This window comes from Ambystoma mexicanum, chromosome 4p, assembly GCF_040938575.1.
Source record: "Ambystoma mexicanum isolate Mex_15411 chromosome 4p, UKY_AmexF1_1, whole genome shotgun sequence".
Classification (NCBI taxonomy): domain Eukaryota; kingdom Metazoa; phylum Chordata; class Amphibia; order Caudata; family Ambystomatidae; genus Ambystoma; species Ambystoma mexicanum.
The window spans coordinates 455,242,041-455,261,685 of NC_090927.1; the positions used below are offsets into that span (position 1 = coordinate 455,242,041).

At 47.2% G+C, this 19,645-nt stretch overlaps 2 protein-coding genes across 2 annotated transcripts in view; one reads left to right on the plus strand and one right to left on the minus strand.

The window, feature by feature from the left end:
- Positions 1-268, minus strand: part of ATP6V1C2 (ATPase H+ transporting V1 subunit C2) — a 462,596-nt gene extending 462,328 nt beyond the window's left edge. Inside the window, exon 1 of the mRNA XM_069605972.1 lies at positions 60-268. The gene's annotated coding sequence lies outside the window, so the exon portion shown is untranslated. The remainder of the gene's footprint in view (positions 1-59) is intronic.
- Positions 269-853: 585 nt separating this feature from the next.
- Positions 854-19,645, plus strand: part of NOL10 (nucleolar protein 10) — an 856,295-nt gene continuing 837,503 nt past the window's right edge. The window contains exon 1 of the mRNA XM_069605973.1: positions 854-1,009. Coding sequence (XP_069462074.1) covers positions 944-1,009 — 66 coding nt within the window. The 5' untranslated portion in view covers positions 854-943. The remainder of the gene's footprint in view (positions 1,010-19,645) is intronic.

The following is a 19,645-nucleotide window of genomic DNA, read 5'->3' on the forward strand; positions in this document are numbered from 1 at the left end:
AAACAAAAAAACACAAACTTCAGCAGATCCCCCATTGAGCTCAGTGGATGGGGTCCTACCTGTGCCAGAGGAGACGCTCTCATTCCAGGTGCAGGAACTCTATTCTGTGCCTCCTGGGCAGTTTGTTGGCTCGGCTGGCAGAGGGTGAAAGTGTCTTGGCTGTCAGGTTACAGGGTTGCCAGCTCTGCTTTCCCCCGGGCTCTCTCCACAACTTGACAGAAGCAGCACAGCACTGGCAACCCAGCCCTTGCCCTGCACAGTTTATCCTAAGCTGCACCTGACAGAGGACCACTCTGACGTCACCCCACTCAATTGTCCGGCTGCTCCTCCCGATTTGCATATGGAGGAGGGTGTCGGGGAAAGGATCCAATCAGGCGGTCCGTGGGAGAGGCTCGTTCGGAAGGAGGTGCTTTGCGTTTCAAGTCTCGCTTTTGAGGGACGTATGGTGCGGATATAGCGACTGTCGACTGGGGAAGGTTTCCTTCACAAATGAAGCATCGGAAGTTCTTTTGGTCCTGTTCTAACTGAACGCGCTCAGTTAGAACACCTTTCATTTGAATGCCTTGATTTGTTATTGTAATCATGGTAGAGTTATTTTGAAAGAAACTCTTCAGAATTAATAAACCGTTTTAGTTTATTCTTCGATGGTTAGAGTGTATCTTTTAATAAAATATTCCGTCATTATATGAGCTGAACTTTCAACATTTTAAATTTGAAATTTTCGTCATAAAATACTTTATTTTAAAACAGTTATGTGCATTGTTTTCCACACACTGATGCATTGGATCCCAAATTTCTACTTTCTAAGATGGCGGTTCCCAATGCTACCGCTTCCGGAAACTTCTGGTAGTTCAGCGATTCTACGCATGCGCTTGTGTACAGGGTAACAACGTGGGTACACAAGTTGTGCAGCTGGCTGTGCAGCTCGATCAGTGGCGGCAGAATGCAGGTCTCCAATGTGAATGACGTGAAGATCTACAACTTGAGCTGCGGAAAATCGCTGCCAGAGGTGAGTTCGGTAGCGACACCGGAAGCCGTTGCCCCCCGACCCACACGTTGGCTTCATAAGCACTCTGGACGTACCTCCCCCTTAGAACAGTGAACCATAAAACAATGGAAACAACCACCCTATTGCCATTAGCCACCATTCGCTTGGTTTCATTTTTTTTGTTTTGAGTATTTATTTAGCGCAAGCCTAGCTCAGAGAAGCAGCACCGCACTTTACAATACATTACTAAAATACATGTAAAGTGGTAGCGTTACAGTAAGGCACTGAAACATTACCATTTAGCAACAGGAACAGTAATTGGGAATGTGATTGAGTCGTTTGATGGGTGGGTATGGGGATGTCCATGCATGAAGAAGATGCTAATTGAAGAGAGGGTCTTAAGCGCCTTTCAGAATTGTGTAAAGTTGGGTGTGAGCCAAATGTTGATGGTTGTAGGGTGGGCATTTTCTAGCCAACTTGCTGCCCAGGGTGAAACACCGTAATGACCCCCCCCCCTTCCCCGCCGCCGACTGGCACATCACTTCCAAACTGGTTTAATTACATGGTAATGCAAGTACTTTACAGAAGAATTCTAATGTAAAAACACAGCTGTTGTTGTCCAAGTTAATGGTTTTTCTGTCACCTGCTCGTAGGGAAGGCCTTTCCTGAATGCAGTTTCAAACTGTCCATACTGGCCCATACTGGCCCACTGCAGTGTGACCAACCTACCCGGATCTGAGGGCACACTGGCCCTGTATTGCAGCTGTTCTGTTAGCAGTGCCTCACTTGTATTTCACAAGAGGCAATACTAGACTAACCATATGAATTATTTTCTGATGGAAAGTTATCATTCTAAGATGGACAGTCTGGTACACTCTTATTGCACTATTTCCAAATTCCTATATTTCAAAATAGCACCATTGAGGTTCCTGTATGCTTTCCATTTCAGGACTATAACAGTGATCAGAGATCTCTATATTGGAAAAACAAGTCTGTGATAAAATGATTGTTTGTGCTCACATCACTGTTCACAACACTCACCCTAACATTAAAATGTTTGTAACCATAAACCATACATATTCATTTGGACAGCTTACGTTTTTGGATGCAAGTGTAAAATGGCTGCAACATCAGCCACTCAAGTGAGGTACAAAGGCACTTTTGCTTCATGGTTCTGAAGAATTTTAGATGAGGAAGGGCTGGTTCTCAAAGTAAGCATGCCCAACCCCCAATACAGAAAAATCTTTTGGTAATTATATCTATAGACCGGATACGGCAGAAGAGAGACCCAATAAATGATGCATAGAAAGGCTACACAGAAAGGATTGTACCTCTTACAAACTTTAGCCTGATCACTAATAAGCTGAGGAAGCTTTTTTAAACAAAACTGGCTTCTAACGCATGGTAAAGGGTCCACAGTGCCTCAGCCACTACCTCCTCACTATTACACAGGCCGCAGGGGTTATTTCTGCAAAAACAAGCAGGCTCATGCTTTATCTAACATAGCTGACATTAGCCTCTCTTATTAGTGCTGGACTGCAGCCAGTGAAAATCATGGTGTGGCAATGTAAAACGGGTGTTTGGTCTAGTGGATCTACATTTTGAGGCATCTTCTTTGATGGCTTCATGCATTTAAGTTTGGGCATAGTATGGCATGCTCATCAGAGCCAGATAAACAAAACGTTCCAGTATGCTGTTGTATGGACATTGGACACATCAGACAAAAACAGGCATATGTGCTGTTACATACGGGAGCGCCACATAGACACCATTAACAAACAGGGTAGTGGTTTGTGCAGCGCACAGAACATTACTGCACACCTATCGCTGCATTTATCTGTCATGGACTACTGTCTGCATGGTGACACAGAATGAACTCTGTTTTCCTAATCAAGGTGCAAAGTGACATTGAGTTGCCATCTAGTGTGTGCGCGCTAGGCAGTGGCTGGCTTCTTTAGAAAAGTAAAAGACTTGATGTTGAGCGGATGCATTTAGTCCATGTCACAAAGCAGTCACTAGAATACTTAGCAAGAAAATGATAGTTAACTTTCCCAGGGATGCGCCATATGTGACTAAAAAGTAATATACAAAAGAAAAACGTTTTGGTGTGTCAAATTCAGAGACATGAAATAGTTTTAAACTTTTGCTGTGTGGCATTTTAATTCTCTTTGAAGAATGCATAGGTTTGGTCAGCTAACTGTTACTTGTGCTGGCTTGGTGAATAAAAATGCCCCATGTTCAGTTTTTAACACTGAATTAAACAATGCCTTGTTAAATGAGCCATTGCTTATAACTTGCCCCACTCGAAAGGCTGTCAACACAAAGAATTGGGGGCACAGGGTGTGTGACCCCAGAGCATCTCACATGCTGTGTTTGGAATATGCATTTCTTTGCATATTCCAAACACATCACAGTCATCCGCAAATCGGCTGAGAGCAGCCAGCTGAACATCTCAGGAGCACCCGCCAGCACAGCAGGCTGCTTAATCTTTTGTCCAGCAAGATCAGTCTGCTTTCTGAGTGGGCCCCTCACTGCACCCCCCTCCTTAGCTATTCAGCTCTCCACACCAGGCCATCGCCCGCTCCGCCTGGGCCATGAAAGAGGGCTGGTTGTAGGGCTTCACAGCCTTCGACGTAGATCGAGGATGGTCGGCTTTGCATTCAACCACTCTGTACCTTCCAGCAAAGAGAAGGTGGGGTCTAAACCAGGTAATGGGTGCGCTTGGGTTAGTGATCAAGGTTAAGCAACAGTAATAGATGGGAACAGCTGCAGATGGCTAACCCCTGCCTAAGACCAAAACAAGTGTACAAAACGCGTGCCAAGCTGAAATGCGCTTGTCCCAATTTAGTAAATATAGTGCTATTGCAACATTGTACAAGAAAACATGGAATATTGGGAATATTATCCTACTTTATTGAACAAATTTGTAGTTACTAAAGTTTGCAAACACGTGTTTCGACCAGTTGAGTCTTTTTCAAGGCAAAAAAGTCCCTAAAACTATGTGTGTGGTCCTCTTTACATAATTAAGGTGTGGCCAGCTGTAATTTGCATGCAATTTCCAGAAATACATGCGGAAGCCAGACGGGTGCTTGGACCTTCAATGAGGAGGTGCCTGACATGGACTGAGTCATTGTTAGATATTTGTGGGAATCCCATGAAGGGAACTCAGTGGAAACTACACATTTCTACCAATTCATATGCCATCAACATATCCTCAGTTGTAGTGTGTCCCTCTTTAGGGTAACTTCTGCATGCCAATAAATTTGATGTATGAAAAAAGGTAACTTCAGCTGTCGGTTCACCCTCCCAAAATCTAAATGCCTCCCCCACAGATCACCTTCCTGAAATCCTTCATCGCCCGCCCCAAAATGTGTCTCAACATTGACTTTAATGCAGCCACTCTCTAAAACACCAGACTTCTCACCTACAATGGGGCGGGAAACAGAGGGGAGTGGGTAGAGACTACTAGCCTGGAATATTTGAGCTATAGGCTCCTAGTGGCAGTTTCTGTTTGCATGGTCTCAAGGCACTGTGGTAGATCTGGAAGTGAGTGGGTTGGTTTGGTTATTTGGAAAGACGGGGGGGAGCAACATTGTGATTCTTTGTGTTGATGGAGCAGATCGGAAGCACCCTGGCCTCTGCATGCCTGACAGCTTTATAGGTGTGATGTGATAGCTTTGAAGGCTTTGTGTCCATAGAGTCCTCCTCATGCTAGCAGTGAAGATGTGCTTTGGCTGGATGTGTCACTTGGTGTTTGAGGTGTAGAGTTGTGTTATTTGAGGTCTGGGGAAAGGCCTTTTAAAAGCCATTTGTGTGGGTTCCTAGTTTGAGTTTCCATGTGGTGAGAAAGCTGGAGAAATTGAGGGTTAGTCAATAGGGTGGTTGATTGGTCCTCCTGGATTTCCTTATTGGGTGCAAGCACATGACATCCATGTTGGTTGCGTTGTGGTGAGAGATGTTGGACTTCTTTGGGCTTGTATCAGGCTAATGTCATGTGCTGTTTAAGAAGAAGTCGGGTAAATTCTTAAAGGTTCTAGTGGTGACTGATGGTGTTGACATGTTCTAGTCATTGGCATATTTCTCCAAGTGCCATTAGTTGGTTTGAAAATGGGCATAGGGGAGCCAGTATAGTGGTCCCTTAGGATATGTGTGGGGTTTGAATGATTGAGAGGGGCTTTTACTGTTGTTTGAGCGTTGGCTGATTTCCATTGATTATCCTTTAAAAAGTCAGGTTTTTATATTTTTCCTAAATTTCAAGTGCTTCTCAGTTGTGCATATTTCCCTCAGTAGTGGTGTCAACTTTTAGCCATCATAGTCTTCGGCTGGGGCCTCCCTCTGGAACAGCCTCCCTGAAACTTGAGGAAAACCATCTCCGGTCCTGGAAGCACCTCAAGACCTTCCTCTTTGCTTCTGCCTTCGCCCCTCCTCTCCCCTGCTGATCTACTCTCTCTTGGCACTGTGCTCCTGGCCTACCTTCTGACTTCCGGGCCCAGGTACCCGCTCACCTTGCCACCCACCTGCACTGCCTCCTGGTCAACCCTTGCACTGGGGCCTGTATCTGTAACCATGCAGCCCCGTCCCCTTTTTTTTCTCTCTGCACTTAATAGACTCACCCTGTCTGTTGCCTCAGACCCAGCACTCTCCACCTGCTGGCTGCACTACCACTGTTTGTTTGTTATTATTTATTTATCTGCATTCCTTTGCTCTGCACTTTCCATTTCTCCCCCCGCTTCCATGCACTTGCGCGTTTTCATTGTCACAGGACCTAGTAAGATTGTTTTTTGTTCCCCCTTGTTACCCTCCCTTGCCTTGTCGCGCTCTGAAACACCAGTGTACGAGCACAATATACATAAAATATCAATATTAATATTGCATCATAACAATAAATTAAAATACATATCATTTGGCCAAAAAACATACATGGAATGCATTGACAATCAAAGTAACACACATGACAGACAATTAGGGTTGGGATCAGGGAGGAGTTAAAGAAGTTTTTCAGAGAGAAAATAATACAATAAAAATGAATATAAGATAAGTAAGTAAAGCGGATAAATAAGACAGTTTTTGTGTACCAAAAACATTTGACATATTCTTTACATTTCTTTCCATTCTCTATTGCTAGTTCCAAAATACCAAGGTTCATAGTTTCCATAATTAGAGCTAATAATGCTTTGAAATTCTACTTGTGCGGGGTTGATTATGTCCAATACATGCTCTTTAATTTGTACCAAAGTCCATTGTCTCCACAGGGTGATACAGCTTATTTAAACATTATGGTGTCACGTGCTATTAATTTCAACATTTGGTCATTTGTAATCGACCTAACCATTTGTCTTCTCACTAGTTCTTTCGTGTTTTAATGGGTCAAATCCCTGTAAAAGTGAATGAGTTAACTTAAAAACCGAGTATATGCTTCTAGTAGTTCTCTGTTGTCTGTAAATTTAGTTTACCAATTGCTAATTGGCTCTATTCATTTTTATTATAATGCTCAATTCCCAATTAGTGTACCTGAAAAGTTGACATGAGTGTTGGATCAGTCCAAATTGAACGATCAAAGCGTCTCTTATCTAACATTGGTGTCAGTAGTGAAGCATTCATCTCCCCGGTGCTCTGCGGACATCTGCTCTGAGTTTATGCTCATTTCTTTGTGTTAGCTGTGGTTCGGAGTGATCCGTTTAAACAAATCTTCAAAAGACGTCTCCCTTCATTTTCCTTTCAACTGATACATGCTTTCAGATCTTACGGTTGAATCTGAGTTAAAACGAGGAGCTTACCAGGTTCTCGTCAGTCATACGTGTCGGCTTCACATAGTGTCCGCGAGGAGCCGGCACCATAGTTTAAGTGTTTTGATATGCCCCCATGGCACACGTGGTGCTGTTTTCTGTTTCCATCTCCTCACTGGGCGCCATGTTATGGGAACATATTCCCTTTGCCTGCCAGAAAGTGTCCATCGACTGCCCAAGCCTTTAGATTGTTCGTGTTAAACATTGTGGTATATTGGAAACATGCTATTATGTTGCTCCTGTTAGTTCACTACATGAAATGAACACATGCATTTTGTTTCTGGAAACAAGGAAATAACACTAAGCAAATTATGAAAATTTTACAGAGAGGAGAGAGATTATCGAGATGATAGTGTATACATTTCAAGAAAAATATAACCAGTATCAGAAACCAACTTTGAGAAGTAGTACACCAAATATGTCGTCAGGCAGCTCGGACATTGAGTGAGAGGTGGAAGGCACAACATCAGATAGTTCCAGCAAGGAAAAAGATAAATAAAATGTAGCATAGGCTACATGAACCAAATCAGAAGATACAAGAAGGGGAACAGGAATATTCACCAAAAACAGATTCATTTTCAGTTACCTACAGTCGCAGGATTGACCCAATCCGTATCAGGAGGAGAGGAAGAAGAGTGGGTAGATGATGAGGGAAATCCAGATGCATTAGAAAAATTCAACAGGAGGTTCACGAGACCAAGTGCAAAAGAGGTGTCCAAGAGAGGCCACCAGGGGGCGCAGGCAACATGGCCGCCTGAGCTGAGAGCTCCGTACCCAGCCCCGGGTAATCGTTGGCAGCAAAGAAGAGTGGGGGCCCCACCCTCCTCGAGACCCCCCCACGAGATTGTAGGAACCCTCGGCCACCAGCTGGGTCCAACTCCGACCCTCGTCCGTCAAGGCATCGCCGAGTTCCACCGCTCGAGGGATCCGCCGGCCTCACCCCCTACACCCTGGAGCGGAGCTCGACCGTGGGCAGCGCTGGCCGCGCCAGACCCGGAGAAGGAGGGACCCGACGCGGAGAGTGCGGAGGCCGAGGCAGAGACCGGAGGCGGGACCCGCGGCCAAGCGAGGACACAACCTGAAGCCCGGACCGGCTGTGTGGCGCGTCGGCCCGGCGCGAGAGGTGAGACCGCCCTCGGCGCACCCACGGGTCCAGAAGGGCCTCAACCTCCATACCTGAGGACGCACGGGGCTCGACGTGGGACAGCGACCCCAGACACCCCCACGTACACGGGAGGCCGACGCGAGAGGCAGGTACCGCTCTGGTGCCACACAGGACACCGCCTCTCAGGTGCCACACAGGACGCCGCCTCTCGGGGGACGAACGGGGCCCGAAGCGGGTCCGTGGCGGCCCTAGCCCCTACTGCACCAGTGAATCCCGGGGGGCCGACGCAGGAGCGCGTCCCCCCCCCAATCTTGACTCTCCCCATCTGGGACAAGCGGGGCTTGAGGTGGGACTGCAGCGGCCCGGCCCCCAATACACCAACGGACCGGGGGGCCGACGCTGGAGCGCGCCCCCCCCCCCGCCACCCTCTCTCTCGCCCCGGCTTTGGCTCTCCCTCCCTCCCCCGATGATAGAGAGAGTGCAGAAAAGGGAGGTGAACCCAGATTGACTATCAAGGTGGAACCCTGGGAGGTGAGACCTACGACAAAGAGGCAGATACACGGAGAAATACAAGGGACCACGGACTATTGGTGGGAGGTTAATCAGACCGCTCCCCTCACACCCACCCCACCAGAACACGACGCCGCGAGCACACTGTGCGAAGAGAGGGCACCGGAGGCACACCAGAGGACCCCACCGACACCAGACCCCCATTTTCTCTACTAGGCCACATTCCACACACGAAAGCTTCGGCGTGGCTGCCCCTGCCGCCCGGGATCGTCGTCGGGGGGACATTCGTCCACCAGGCGCCTGCCCGTCCCGCCTCCGGGGTTGCCAACTACATACTGCATCCTCCCATGATCAAAATTGTGGTTTGGATAGGTCACACCAACCACAGCCCACCGGAGTGCTCTTCCCATGAGCTGGAGGGAGAGCCTCGCCAAATACCAATTTGTGGCTTCTGAGGGCGAGATGGCGGCAGGGGGCGCCTCTACCCCTCCCCCCGACCTGGGGGCTATACAGAACAATATCCAGATAATCCTAGAGGAGATTCGCGGGATGAGAACGGACATGGGGGCCAAATTGGCGGACCTTACCACCAAAGTCACCACCCTCGAGGACCGGATGGAGGGGGTCGAAAATAATCAGCTCTCCACGGCGCTTCTCGAGACCCAAATGGAGGTCAGATTCCAGGATATGCAACGGCGGGAGGAGGAACTTCGGTTTAAAGTAGACGACATGGAAAATAGAGAAAGGAGGAATAACCTACGCATTTTTGGGCTGGCGGAATCTGAGGGCGAGACTACACAAGGTCTGGAGGGCAAAGTACTGGACATTATAAGGATTGCCCTGGGTGAGGATGCTGGAGGCGAGATGAAATTTGATAGGGTCCATCGGGCGGGCGGAGGGGGCAAGGGCCCGCGCTCGGTGCTGGCTAGATTGCATCACTACAGAGACAAAGCCAAGATCCTAGAGAAAGCGAAGAACTTAGGCAACATCCAATACGGGGACTCTAGGGTGTCCATATTTCAAGACCTTTCAGCCCTCACCCTACTAATGAGGAAGAAATGTGGCACCCTCACAAGATGGCTACAGGGGAAGGGGGGTCAGATACCGCTGGGGCCACCCCTTCAGTTTATCGTTTGAATGGCAGGGAGAGAAGTACCATCTGATCTCGGAGGAGGACATCCAGAGGGCCACAGACGACCTACTTGGCGACATCCCCGCTCCCTCTGGAGGTAGAGTGGGCGGCACCCAGGACCTCCCTAGGGGCCCAGTCGGTCCGGGAAAGCTCAGCGGCAAGTCCAAGGTCAAGGGTACTCGCAAATTCCAGAAAACAAGACACCCATCAACGGCCTCCGAGGACCACCCGAACTCATGACTATACCACTCTCTCGGGGGTTGAGGATCGCTATGGAGGCTCCTGTGTTCTAAGCTCTGGCAGAGCTGGAAATTGAGGCCTGGCCTCACGAGCCAGGGTCGGGCGCCGCGTCGGCGCGAGTTTTAGCCCGCCAGGTTGAGGGGCGGGAAGCAGTTTGATGCAATGTTAATGGTTTTGTTGTGGTTTTCCCAGTATGGGGCTGAGTTTAAACCTTGAGGTGGGTGTGGGGGCCGGGGGGCTCTTTGGCTCCCGCGCTGACTACCCCCACCGAGGTAATGGTTGGGGTCAATATAGACGGAAAAACAAGAGTTGGGGATCCCTAATATAAGCAATACCCGGGGCTGGGGTAAGAGTCCTTGGTGGTTCGTTGACCAACCCCGACACCAGTTGGGGGGCGTGGACGGACGCCTTACAATGAAAGGGAAAAGGGAATAGAGGGAGGGGGTGAGAGGGGAGGACTGGGTGGGGGAGGAGGGGTGCGGAACACTGGGGAAGGGAGGGGGGAATAGCCGAATCAAACTAGGGCTCGCAATGCGGAAACAGACTACAGGGAAACACTGCGACACAGGACAAACAGAGGGGGCATCCCCATACGACAATGGTTGAGGGCAAGATAGGCACACTTAATGTCAAGGGCCTTAACTCCCAGAACAAGAGATCCCTGACGAGTAACATGTTTCGCAAACAACAACTAATGGTACTCTTCCTCCAAGAAACTCACTATAGACAGGGCAAGGAATCACCCATAAGGGGAAGGGACATTGGATCTAATTATTGGGCATCCCACAGAAGCTCCAAGAAGGAGGGGGTAGGGATCCTCCTGAATAAAACATTCCATCTCTCCAATATTGTAACCAAGAGGGGCTTTGGGGGACGGTTCCTGGCAATCAAGGGCACTCATGAGGGCGAACGTATCACTCTGGCCACCCTCTATGCACCCAACTCTGGCCAGATTAGGTTCCTAACCCAAATTATGGGGGTAATTGATGAATGGGCGGAGGGGGCCATGATCCTCGGGGGCGATTTCAATCTGGTAGTGGACCCCAAACTAGACTGGTGGACGGCCCGAGGGGTTGAACCCAAGGCGACATCCAAGGATAATATCTCATTCCAGGCTCTCCTGAGGGAACACTATTGGGAAGACGTTTGGCGGGCGACACACCCAGAACTGGGAGGCTATACGTTTTTCTCCCCTCCACATTATACATACACCAGAATTGACCTGCTCCTGACCTCTAAGGAAGGAGGCGGGGTGGCCACGGATCCACGAGTCGAGGCGATAACCTGGTCCGATCACGAGCTCCTAGTGGCGAGCTGGTTTCTCCCCGTCTCCCCTCGATCAACCCACTGGAGGTGCAATGATGTGCTTCTCAGAGACCCAGTCTTTAGGGACTTCCTGAGAGGCGAAATGGCGGCATACTTCGAAACAAATGATAATGGGGAAACAGACTTGCCGACGGTGTGGGAGGCAGCAAAGGCCACCTTTCGCGGCCTCCTCATAGCGGAGGGAGCCAGACGTAAACGGGAAAGGGGGCTCATCGAAGCCAGGATACGGGCGGACCTTGGAAGCTTGCGGGGTAGGCTCAACCAGGGGGGGACGGACAGGGAATCCATCTTAGTGGAAATGAGCGAGAAACAACAGGCCCTACACACGGTTCTCATAGGAGAGGTGGTTAAGAAGCTGAGATACACACGACAGAGGTATTACGAGAGGGGAGACAGGGTGGGAACGCTGCTAGCTCGCAGAGCCAGGGGATGTCAACTGGAGAGAAGGGTTGGCCCCATCAGAGGCCGGGAGGGCTCCATGCTTAATACCAAGGTAGAGGTTGTGGGCTCCTTCGCAGATTATTATAAGGAACTATATACAAAACAGGGAGGAACATCAATAGAGGAGATGCGGGCTTACTTGGAGGAAAACCCCCCGCCCCGCTTGACGGAGGCGGAACTACAGGAACTAGAGTCGGACATAACGGTTGACGAGGTGGAGGCGGCCATCAAGAGGCTGAGGGTGGGCAAGGCACCGGGGGAAGACGGCTACACAGCCGATTTTTACAAACAGTTCTCACCTTTGCTGGTGGAGCCCCTAGCTAAGCTCTTTAACCAAATCCGAAATGAGGAGACGCTCCCACCCTCCTTTCTCCAGGCCCTCATTACGGTTATCCCGAAGCCGGGAAGGGACCCGAGGGATTATGGCTCCTACAGACCCATCTCCCTCTTAAATCTTGACGCCAAGATATTCACTAGAATCCTGGCATCTCGCCTAGAGAAGAGCCTCCCACGATTTGGTTCACCCTGACCAGGCGGGTTTCATACTTAACAGACAAGCCTCGGACAGCATGCGTAAAACTCTCCATGTGCTGTACTCAAGGGAGATCCGGGACGAGGGAGCTCTGCTCCTGTCCCTAGACTCGGAGAAGGCCTTCGATAGGGTGAGCTGGGAATTCATGGGAGAGGTCCTGTCTGCGGTGGGGATGGGCCAGAGGTGGCTGGGCTGGATGGCGGCACTGTACTCCTCCCCAACAGCCAGGGTGGTGGCTAACGGGACGAAGTCAGAGCCTTTCCCCCTGGGGCGAGGTACAAGACAGGGATGCCCACTATCCCCCCTGATATACGCCTTGGTTATGGAACCCTGGGCAGTATCGGTACGCAACAATGAAACCATCACAGGGGTTCGGTTGGGCGACTCCAATTGCAAGATTAGTCTATTCGCAGATGACGTTCTCCTGTACGTCACAAAACCATCGCAGACGATCCCTCATCTACTACAGGCCCTGACGCGCTATGGTAACCTCTCCGGGTACAAGGTCAACTTAGACAAGTCTGTGGCATTCGTGGGGGCTCAGTTGCCAGAATCGGAGATGCAATATGTAGATAGCCTCCCCTTCCAACTGCAGAGGGAGGGGTTCCGGTACCTGGGAATCCAAATTCCATCCATTCCGGGTGACCTCTTTGCGCGCAATTTTACCCCACTATGGACTGCTGTTAAGAGAGATATTGAGAGGTGGGCGGCGGCGGGGTTTTCATGGATGGCACGGCTCAATCTGATTAAGATGGTAATACTCCCTAAATTCTTATTCCTCTTCCAGATGCTCCCCACCCAGGTGCCGAAGCCCTTTTTCGACTCAATGAAGCGGGTATTGCTTCGATTCCTCTGGGCGGGGAAAAAACACAGAATCTCTTACGATGTCTTGACAAGACCGAAGGAGGAGGGAGGGGTGGGGATCCCGATTTCGATGCATATTACAGGGCATCCCAGCTAAGGATTCTGGTTGACCATTTTAATCCTGGGACGGAGAAGCAGTGGGTGGCTCTGGACAACAGACTTCTTGCCCCAGTCACGATCGACGAGCAGTTATGGGTCCCAAGAACATGCATTCCCAGAAGGGTACACGAACACCCAGTGTTGGGGGTTCTCTGGTCGATCTGGAAGGAGGGGAGCTACTTCAGGTGGCTTACGACCTGGCCCTCCCCGCTGAGTTGCATCTGGGCGCCACCATTCCTGGCCAAAATAGTAGAACCTGCAGCATACCAGAGTTGGTACGAGGCGGGCCTGGTTAGGGCCGGCCATCTATGGGTGGGTGGATCCTTCATGCCCCTCCCCGATCTCGAGGAGGTTCTGGGTCTGGGTAGGCTGTCGCCATTCCGCTGCCTTCAGCTTAAGGGAGTCCTTTCAGAACCCTCATGGGGGGACACTCTCAGGAGGGACCTTACAGATTTTGAGAAAATGATTATTTCCACCCGGGGCTCCAGAGGGGTGATAGCTCGGATGTACAGACGACTCCTTGTTTTCAATACCAAGGGACCCCCCTCCAGCACGAACGCAATGGGAAAGAGACCTTGGCGTGGCAATAGATGATAGGAGATGGACCAAGATGTGCATCCGAGCCCATCGCTCAACCACGTCCCTCCAATACAGTCACCAAGCATTAAAGGTCCTACATAGATGGCATTATCCCCCCCAGAGAATATCCAGAATGCTCCCAGGCTATGACCCACACTGCTGGAAATGTCGAAATACCACTGGAGATTACATACATATGTGGTGGTCATGCCCTAGGGTACAGATGTATTGGGGCGAGGTCCTATCCTGGATCAGGGGAGTTGATGGGATAGATAGACCCCTTTGCCCCTGGTTACTTCTCTTTGGGATTGGGGTTGGGGACGATCAGGAGGACACCCAGGGCCACATGCTTCAGGTTATGCTCGTGGCAGCCAGGTGTTGCCTGGCCCAAAAATGGAAAAACCCAAACATGCCACAGGAAAAGGAATGGGTCACCAAGGTCCGAGCGATTTATGGCATGGAATTCCTTACACACGTTCTGGATGAGTCTAAAACCAACATCGGAGAACTCTGGCTCCCATTTTTTGAAAGATACGAGCGCAGTGCATAAAGGGCCCAGTCTTCATGGGGGACCTGGTTCTGTCCTTCGAACACTGTTGAACTGTAAAGACGGGGACTCCAAAGGCACCCATTAACTGGGACATGTTTTTTCCCCCCAATAAGGGGGTCTTAATAGGTTGAGCCCAAGGACAAGTGCCCAAAATGTGCCTATCACCTGTGTTCTGGGACTGTGCAGTGTGTTCCAAAGTGTGCAATTAAGAGTCTATTTTTGATTAAACGGCTAGGGGGGTGGGGGGATAAAAGGGTTATTGGTGGGTACGCTTTCTAAAAATGTAATTTTATTTTTTGGTGCAATGTCTGCAATAATAACCTACAAAATGTCAATAAAAACATATTTTCAAAAAAAAAAGAGGTGTCCAAGAGAAACAAATGAATGATCTAGTAATGAATTTATCAAACAGACCAATCGCAAAAGAAGAAAGAATGGTTCTCAATAGGGTACTTTCTTTTGCTCCAGCATCACGATACGATAATGTAGAAGTACAGATTGATCTTTTTAAATTTGTTCGTAAATTAAGACTGCAATTCTTTTTTGCCACAAAAGCTCCAGGCGCAACCACCAGATCAGTACAAATAAACAAACAGAAGTTTGCTATCTATTCAACAAATAGAAGATACCTATATAATCGGATCACTAGGTGAACCAGAAACCTTTGACATCAGGAATCTACTGCAAGAACTACGTATTGAACCAGACATCCTGGAGCTAAAAAGACTAAGACACAAATCAAAATGTGTTCAATTACCACCTGACAATGCAATAGATACATTCTACAAAGCTGTCACAGAAGACTTGAATCAAATAGCGGAAAAACAAGCAAAAAAGAAATATCCATGGAACATGAACAACTTGACACATGAAGAATCGACTGCACTTAAAGATCTAGCATGTGACACTTCAGTAGTAATAAAAGAGGCCGACAAGGGAGGTAATATTGTTGTAATTAATAGACAGGATTACATGGAAATGGCAAAAAACACCGGAATGGTACAAGACCTTAATAGGGAATCCCAAGAATGAAATTATTTGTAAACTAGAGGAATACATTTTGGGATGGTACAGAAAAGGTCTGATATCTGATGAGGAGAAAACTTATATGATGATCAAAGAAGCAACCAGACCCACAATGTATTTCCTCCCTGAAATCCATATGTCTTTTGATAAGATTCCTAAAGGATGTACCATTCTTAGTGGGATAGGATGGGCAACGGAAAGTATCTCTGAATATCTAGACATCTTACAGCCGAGAGCTAGCAAGCTAAAATCATACTTGAAAGACATGACTAATGTGATCAAGAAATTTAGAACAGTAGAATGGAAAAGGGATTATCTCATGGCCACCTTGGAAGTCAAGGCTCTGTACACATGGCAATCAGCACTATTGAGTACTCATTTAGAGAAGAATCAGCATCATTTCATCAACATATTGACATGATCAAGGAGATGTTACAAATAACACTGGACTTCAATATATGCATATTTGATAATATGTTCTATCAACAGACGAAAGGTGTGGTTATGGGCATACAGTATGCCCCAGCCCTGGCCAACCTATTTATGGGTATCTTTGAAGACAAGGTTATGTTATGTTAAAGGTACTTATATAGTGCACCGTCACCAACGGAATTGGTCCCCAGGCACTCTGGTGGATCTGTAAACCGGAAGGGTGGGTATGGTTAGTCTGGAGGAGGGGAGCAGCAAAGTGGGAGAGGTGATGTACTGTTGGCAGCTTCATCTCGGTATACACCGAGTGCTGGGCTTTGGTGCTAGTATCGGATCGGGCGAGACCTCGAGTGCTGGAGGTGATGTTTGTCTTGGTGATGCTGCGTGGTAAAGTGCGTGCGGATTACTGCTAGAGAGATGGATATGTGGCTTTGTGTGGTTTAAGTATGTAGAAGATTGAGGGTTGGGTTAGTGGGGGTTGTGTCCTGATTCAGGTACTTTCTGTCATAAACACAGATGAAGATTTCTTAAACAAAATAATACTATGGACGCGGTACATTGATGTTTTTTTTTTCTTTGGAAAGGTACAGTAGAGCAATTTGAGGAGTTCACAAAGAGGATTAACATCAACAACTTTGGAATACAATTCACAGGGACGTGTGATGGAAGTAACATCAACTTTCTAGACCTGACGATTCATGCAGTTGGTAATCACCTTGAGACCTGGACCTTTAGGAAAGAAACAGAGGTCAATTCGACCCTGCACACATCCAGTTGCCAATACAAACCAACAATACGCAATATACCAACGTGCAAATTTATAAGAGCCCGTCGTAATTGTCAGAACCAACATAAGTTTGAACAAGAATGTAAGCTACTGCAAGAGCGGTTTCAACCAAGGGTGTACACGGACAAATGAATAAAAAAGGCACACAGGGAAAACATGTGAGATTAGACAGGATCAGATAGAGGAAAAAAACAAACAACGAGACATTGGACATACCAATGTAGGGGTCAGAAGGTATAGCAGAAATTATTATGTAATTAACAACATTTTGAAGAACCATTGGCACCTGTTGAGACTGGATGAACACATACGAGAGTATGTGGAAGAAAAGCCACAAATTATATATAGAAGAGCAAACACCCTCAAGGACAAACTGAGCCCTTCATTATTACCCAATGAAGCATGTACAGCAATGGGGACATGGTTACAGTCAGACAGCATTGGTTTTAGAAAGTGTGGAACATGCACCATGTGCAAATTTGCACATGACAAAACAAGCATCTTCTTGGACGTGAATGGTAAGGAAATGAAAATTAGAGATGCAATAAATTGCCGGACCAAATATGTGGTATATGGCATCATCTGCAAATGCCAGTAGTTATAGACCGGGAGTACAATTTGAGAATTGAGAATATGTATAAGGGAACACTTAGCCAAAATAGGCAGTCGGGACCCAAATTGTGCTATAGTCCAACATTGGCAGAAAGAACATCAAATGGACAAAAAGACTGATATCCGATACATTGGATTCCAGAAGGTCGTACTTTGCAGGAGAGGCGGCGACAGGGAAAAAATGCAGAGAAAGGCGGAAGCAAAATGTATATGTAAATTTAATACTACTGTCATGGTTTTAAACACAGACAATGAGATGGTCTCCTTTCTATAATATAGGAAATAAAATCACATTATGAACCTATGCGTGCATAAAGATTGTGATGCAACGGGTTCTCATTATTGGACAGTATAAATGCTATTTCAAAGAATGTATTATATCACACTGTATGTGAATTCTTTTTTTTTTTCTCAAATTACGTTGTTAAATGCAGAAATGTATTTCAATATGTACAGATTAAGCCAGTTGAATAGATTTAAATGCACATAAAAATGTATTTTAATTTAGAAAGGGCCCAACCATAACATAATATACGGTACTTGTAAGGATTTATAATGGTATATATATATGGTATATACACACATTCATAACGAGCAATACAAATGGGCATTCTTAATTTTCCAGAAACAAAATGCATGTGTTAAATTCATGTAGCGACCTAACAAGAGCAACATAATAGTAGGTTTCCAAAATACCACAATGTTTAACACGAACAATCTAAAGATTTGGGCAGTCGATTGACACTTTCTGGCAGGCACTGGGATATGTTCCCATAACATGGCGCCCGGTGAGGGGATGGAAACGGAAAACAGTAAGTCCGCTCCACGGTTGCCATGGGAGCACATCAAAACATTTAAACAATGGCACCGGCTCCTCGCGGACACTATGTGAAGCTCACTGACATTGCAGAGAAACTGGTATGCGGCTCGTTTTTTAACTCCGATTCGACTGTAAGGTCTGAATGCACGTATAATTTGAAAGGAAAGGAGATGTCTTGTAAAGATCTGTTAAAACGGATCACGCTGAAGTGTGGCTAAAACAAAGAAACGAGCATACGCTCAGAGCAGATGTGCGCAGAGCACCGGGGAGACTTATGCTTTACCACTGACACCAATGTTAGATAAGAGACGCTTTGATCGTTTATCCAACACTGCCATGCCACGGAATGAAAATGCAAAATCACTAAAGTTTATTTTCCCAAACTCTAGCGCTGCACTACCCAACTAGGTTTTCCCTAACAATATTTGCTCCACTCAGCAGCTTTGTAAGAAACTAGCTTGGTAACGTCTTTCCCTTTCACAGCCGTGCAGTGATTTGTAAGGTTGCAATATTGGGCTATGAAAATCCAGTTTGTGTGGGGAAACTACAGGTGTGTTTAGGATTTTGGGCTACATTTGACTGCTGATCCTTTTTTTTTTTATGTTTTTTTTAATTTTTTTATTTTTTTTTTGGTCCTACCAAGGATTCCTCTCTACCCCCATTATCCCCACCCCACTCCTATATCTACCAACACCCACCCCCATTACGTGTGCTGGTTGAAGTTTGTTTGGGCTATTTTGGGTTACTCTTGACAAGTCCTCCTGAGGCTTTGTTCTTGTTTTCTGCCCACACTCTCTCTCTACATGCACCCACCCTACGCTCCATCTCTCACTACCCCACTCACACTATGCCAGCACCTTACTCTACCCCCGCATCTCACTCTACTCCCACTCTCTACCCCATTTCACCCACCTGTGCTGCCATAATTCGCTACCTTACTCACTGTACGCCCACATTTCACTCTATGACTGTCCACCCTATCCCCACTCTCCATACCCCAACCCATCTCATCTCCACTCTCTCTTCCTCCATTCTTTCTAGCCCCACCTATCCACCCACCCACCCATCTTCCACTTTCGCAACCCCTCTCTACTCTGTTTGGATGTAGGTAGCAAGGCATACATTAGTATTCCAAAATTGATTTGCTGAGTTTACTAATTAAAATGTTCTTGATTAGCACCCAAATCCATATGATTAGCAGTGTAGTACTAATATTCATAACACCCCCAGAAGTTACCTTTCCCATACAAATGAACAACAATGCAGATGTTTTGCGTACCACTGAAGTAAGACATTAGTGAGATAAGTCAGAGCTTGCAAGTTGTTTAAAATTCCACTAAACCTCCAGGTCGAGTAACTTAGTTCACCCACTCGACCGAAGAGCAATGCATTAGACCCATGGCAGCGTATTACAACAAATTTAAATGTGCTTTGTGATAAATTGTGCATATCACCACAATCCCACTTTAGTTTGGCACACTGCTGCCATACAGAGGCCAGCCCTGCACATTGAAACGTTTAGGTTATTTGACATTTACTCCAAACAAAGTAAGTTTAAATAAAAGTCTGAAACATCCCCTGCAAATGGTACTGGCCTTTCCTAAAATCTACTAGACTATGTGAGTGGGTGAAAATACTTTGGGAGCCCTGGGTGAGTGTCTGTAAAAGGTTTGCTGCATGAATGGACACAAATAGATATGATAAAAGGGCTCTAAAAACAGTTTGACCAGCTGCCTCTACTGCAGGTGCTAATATATATGTAGTCATCCTAGAGCAAAGTGAGCTCTGGAGGCTAACTACAGTGTTGGTAGTGCAGTAG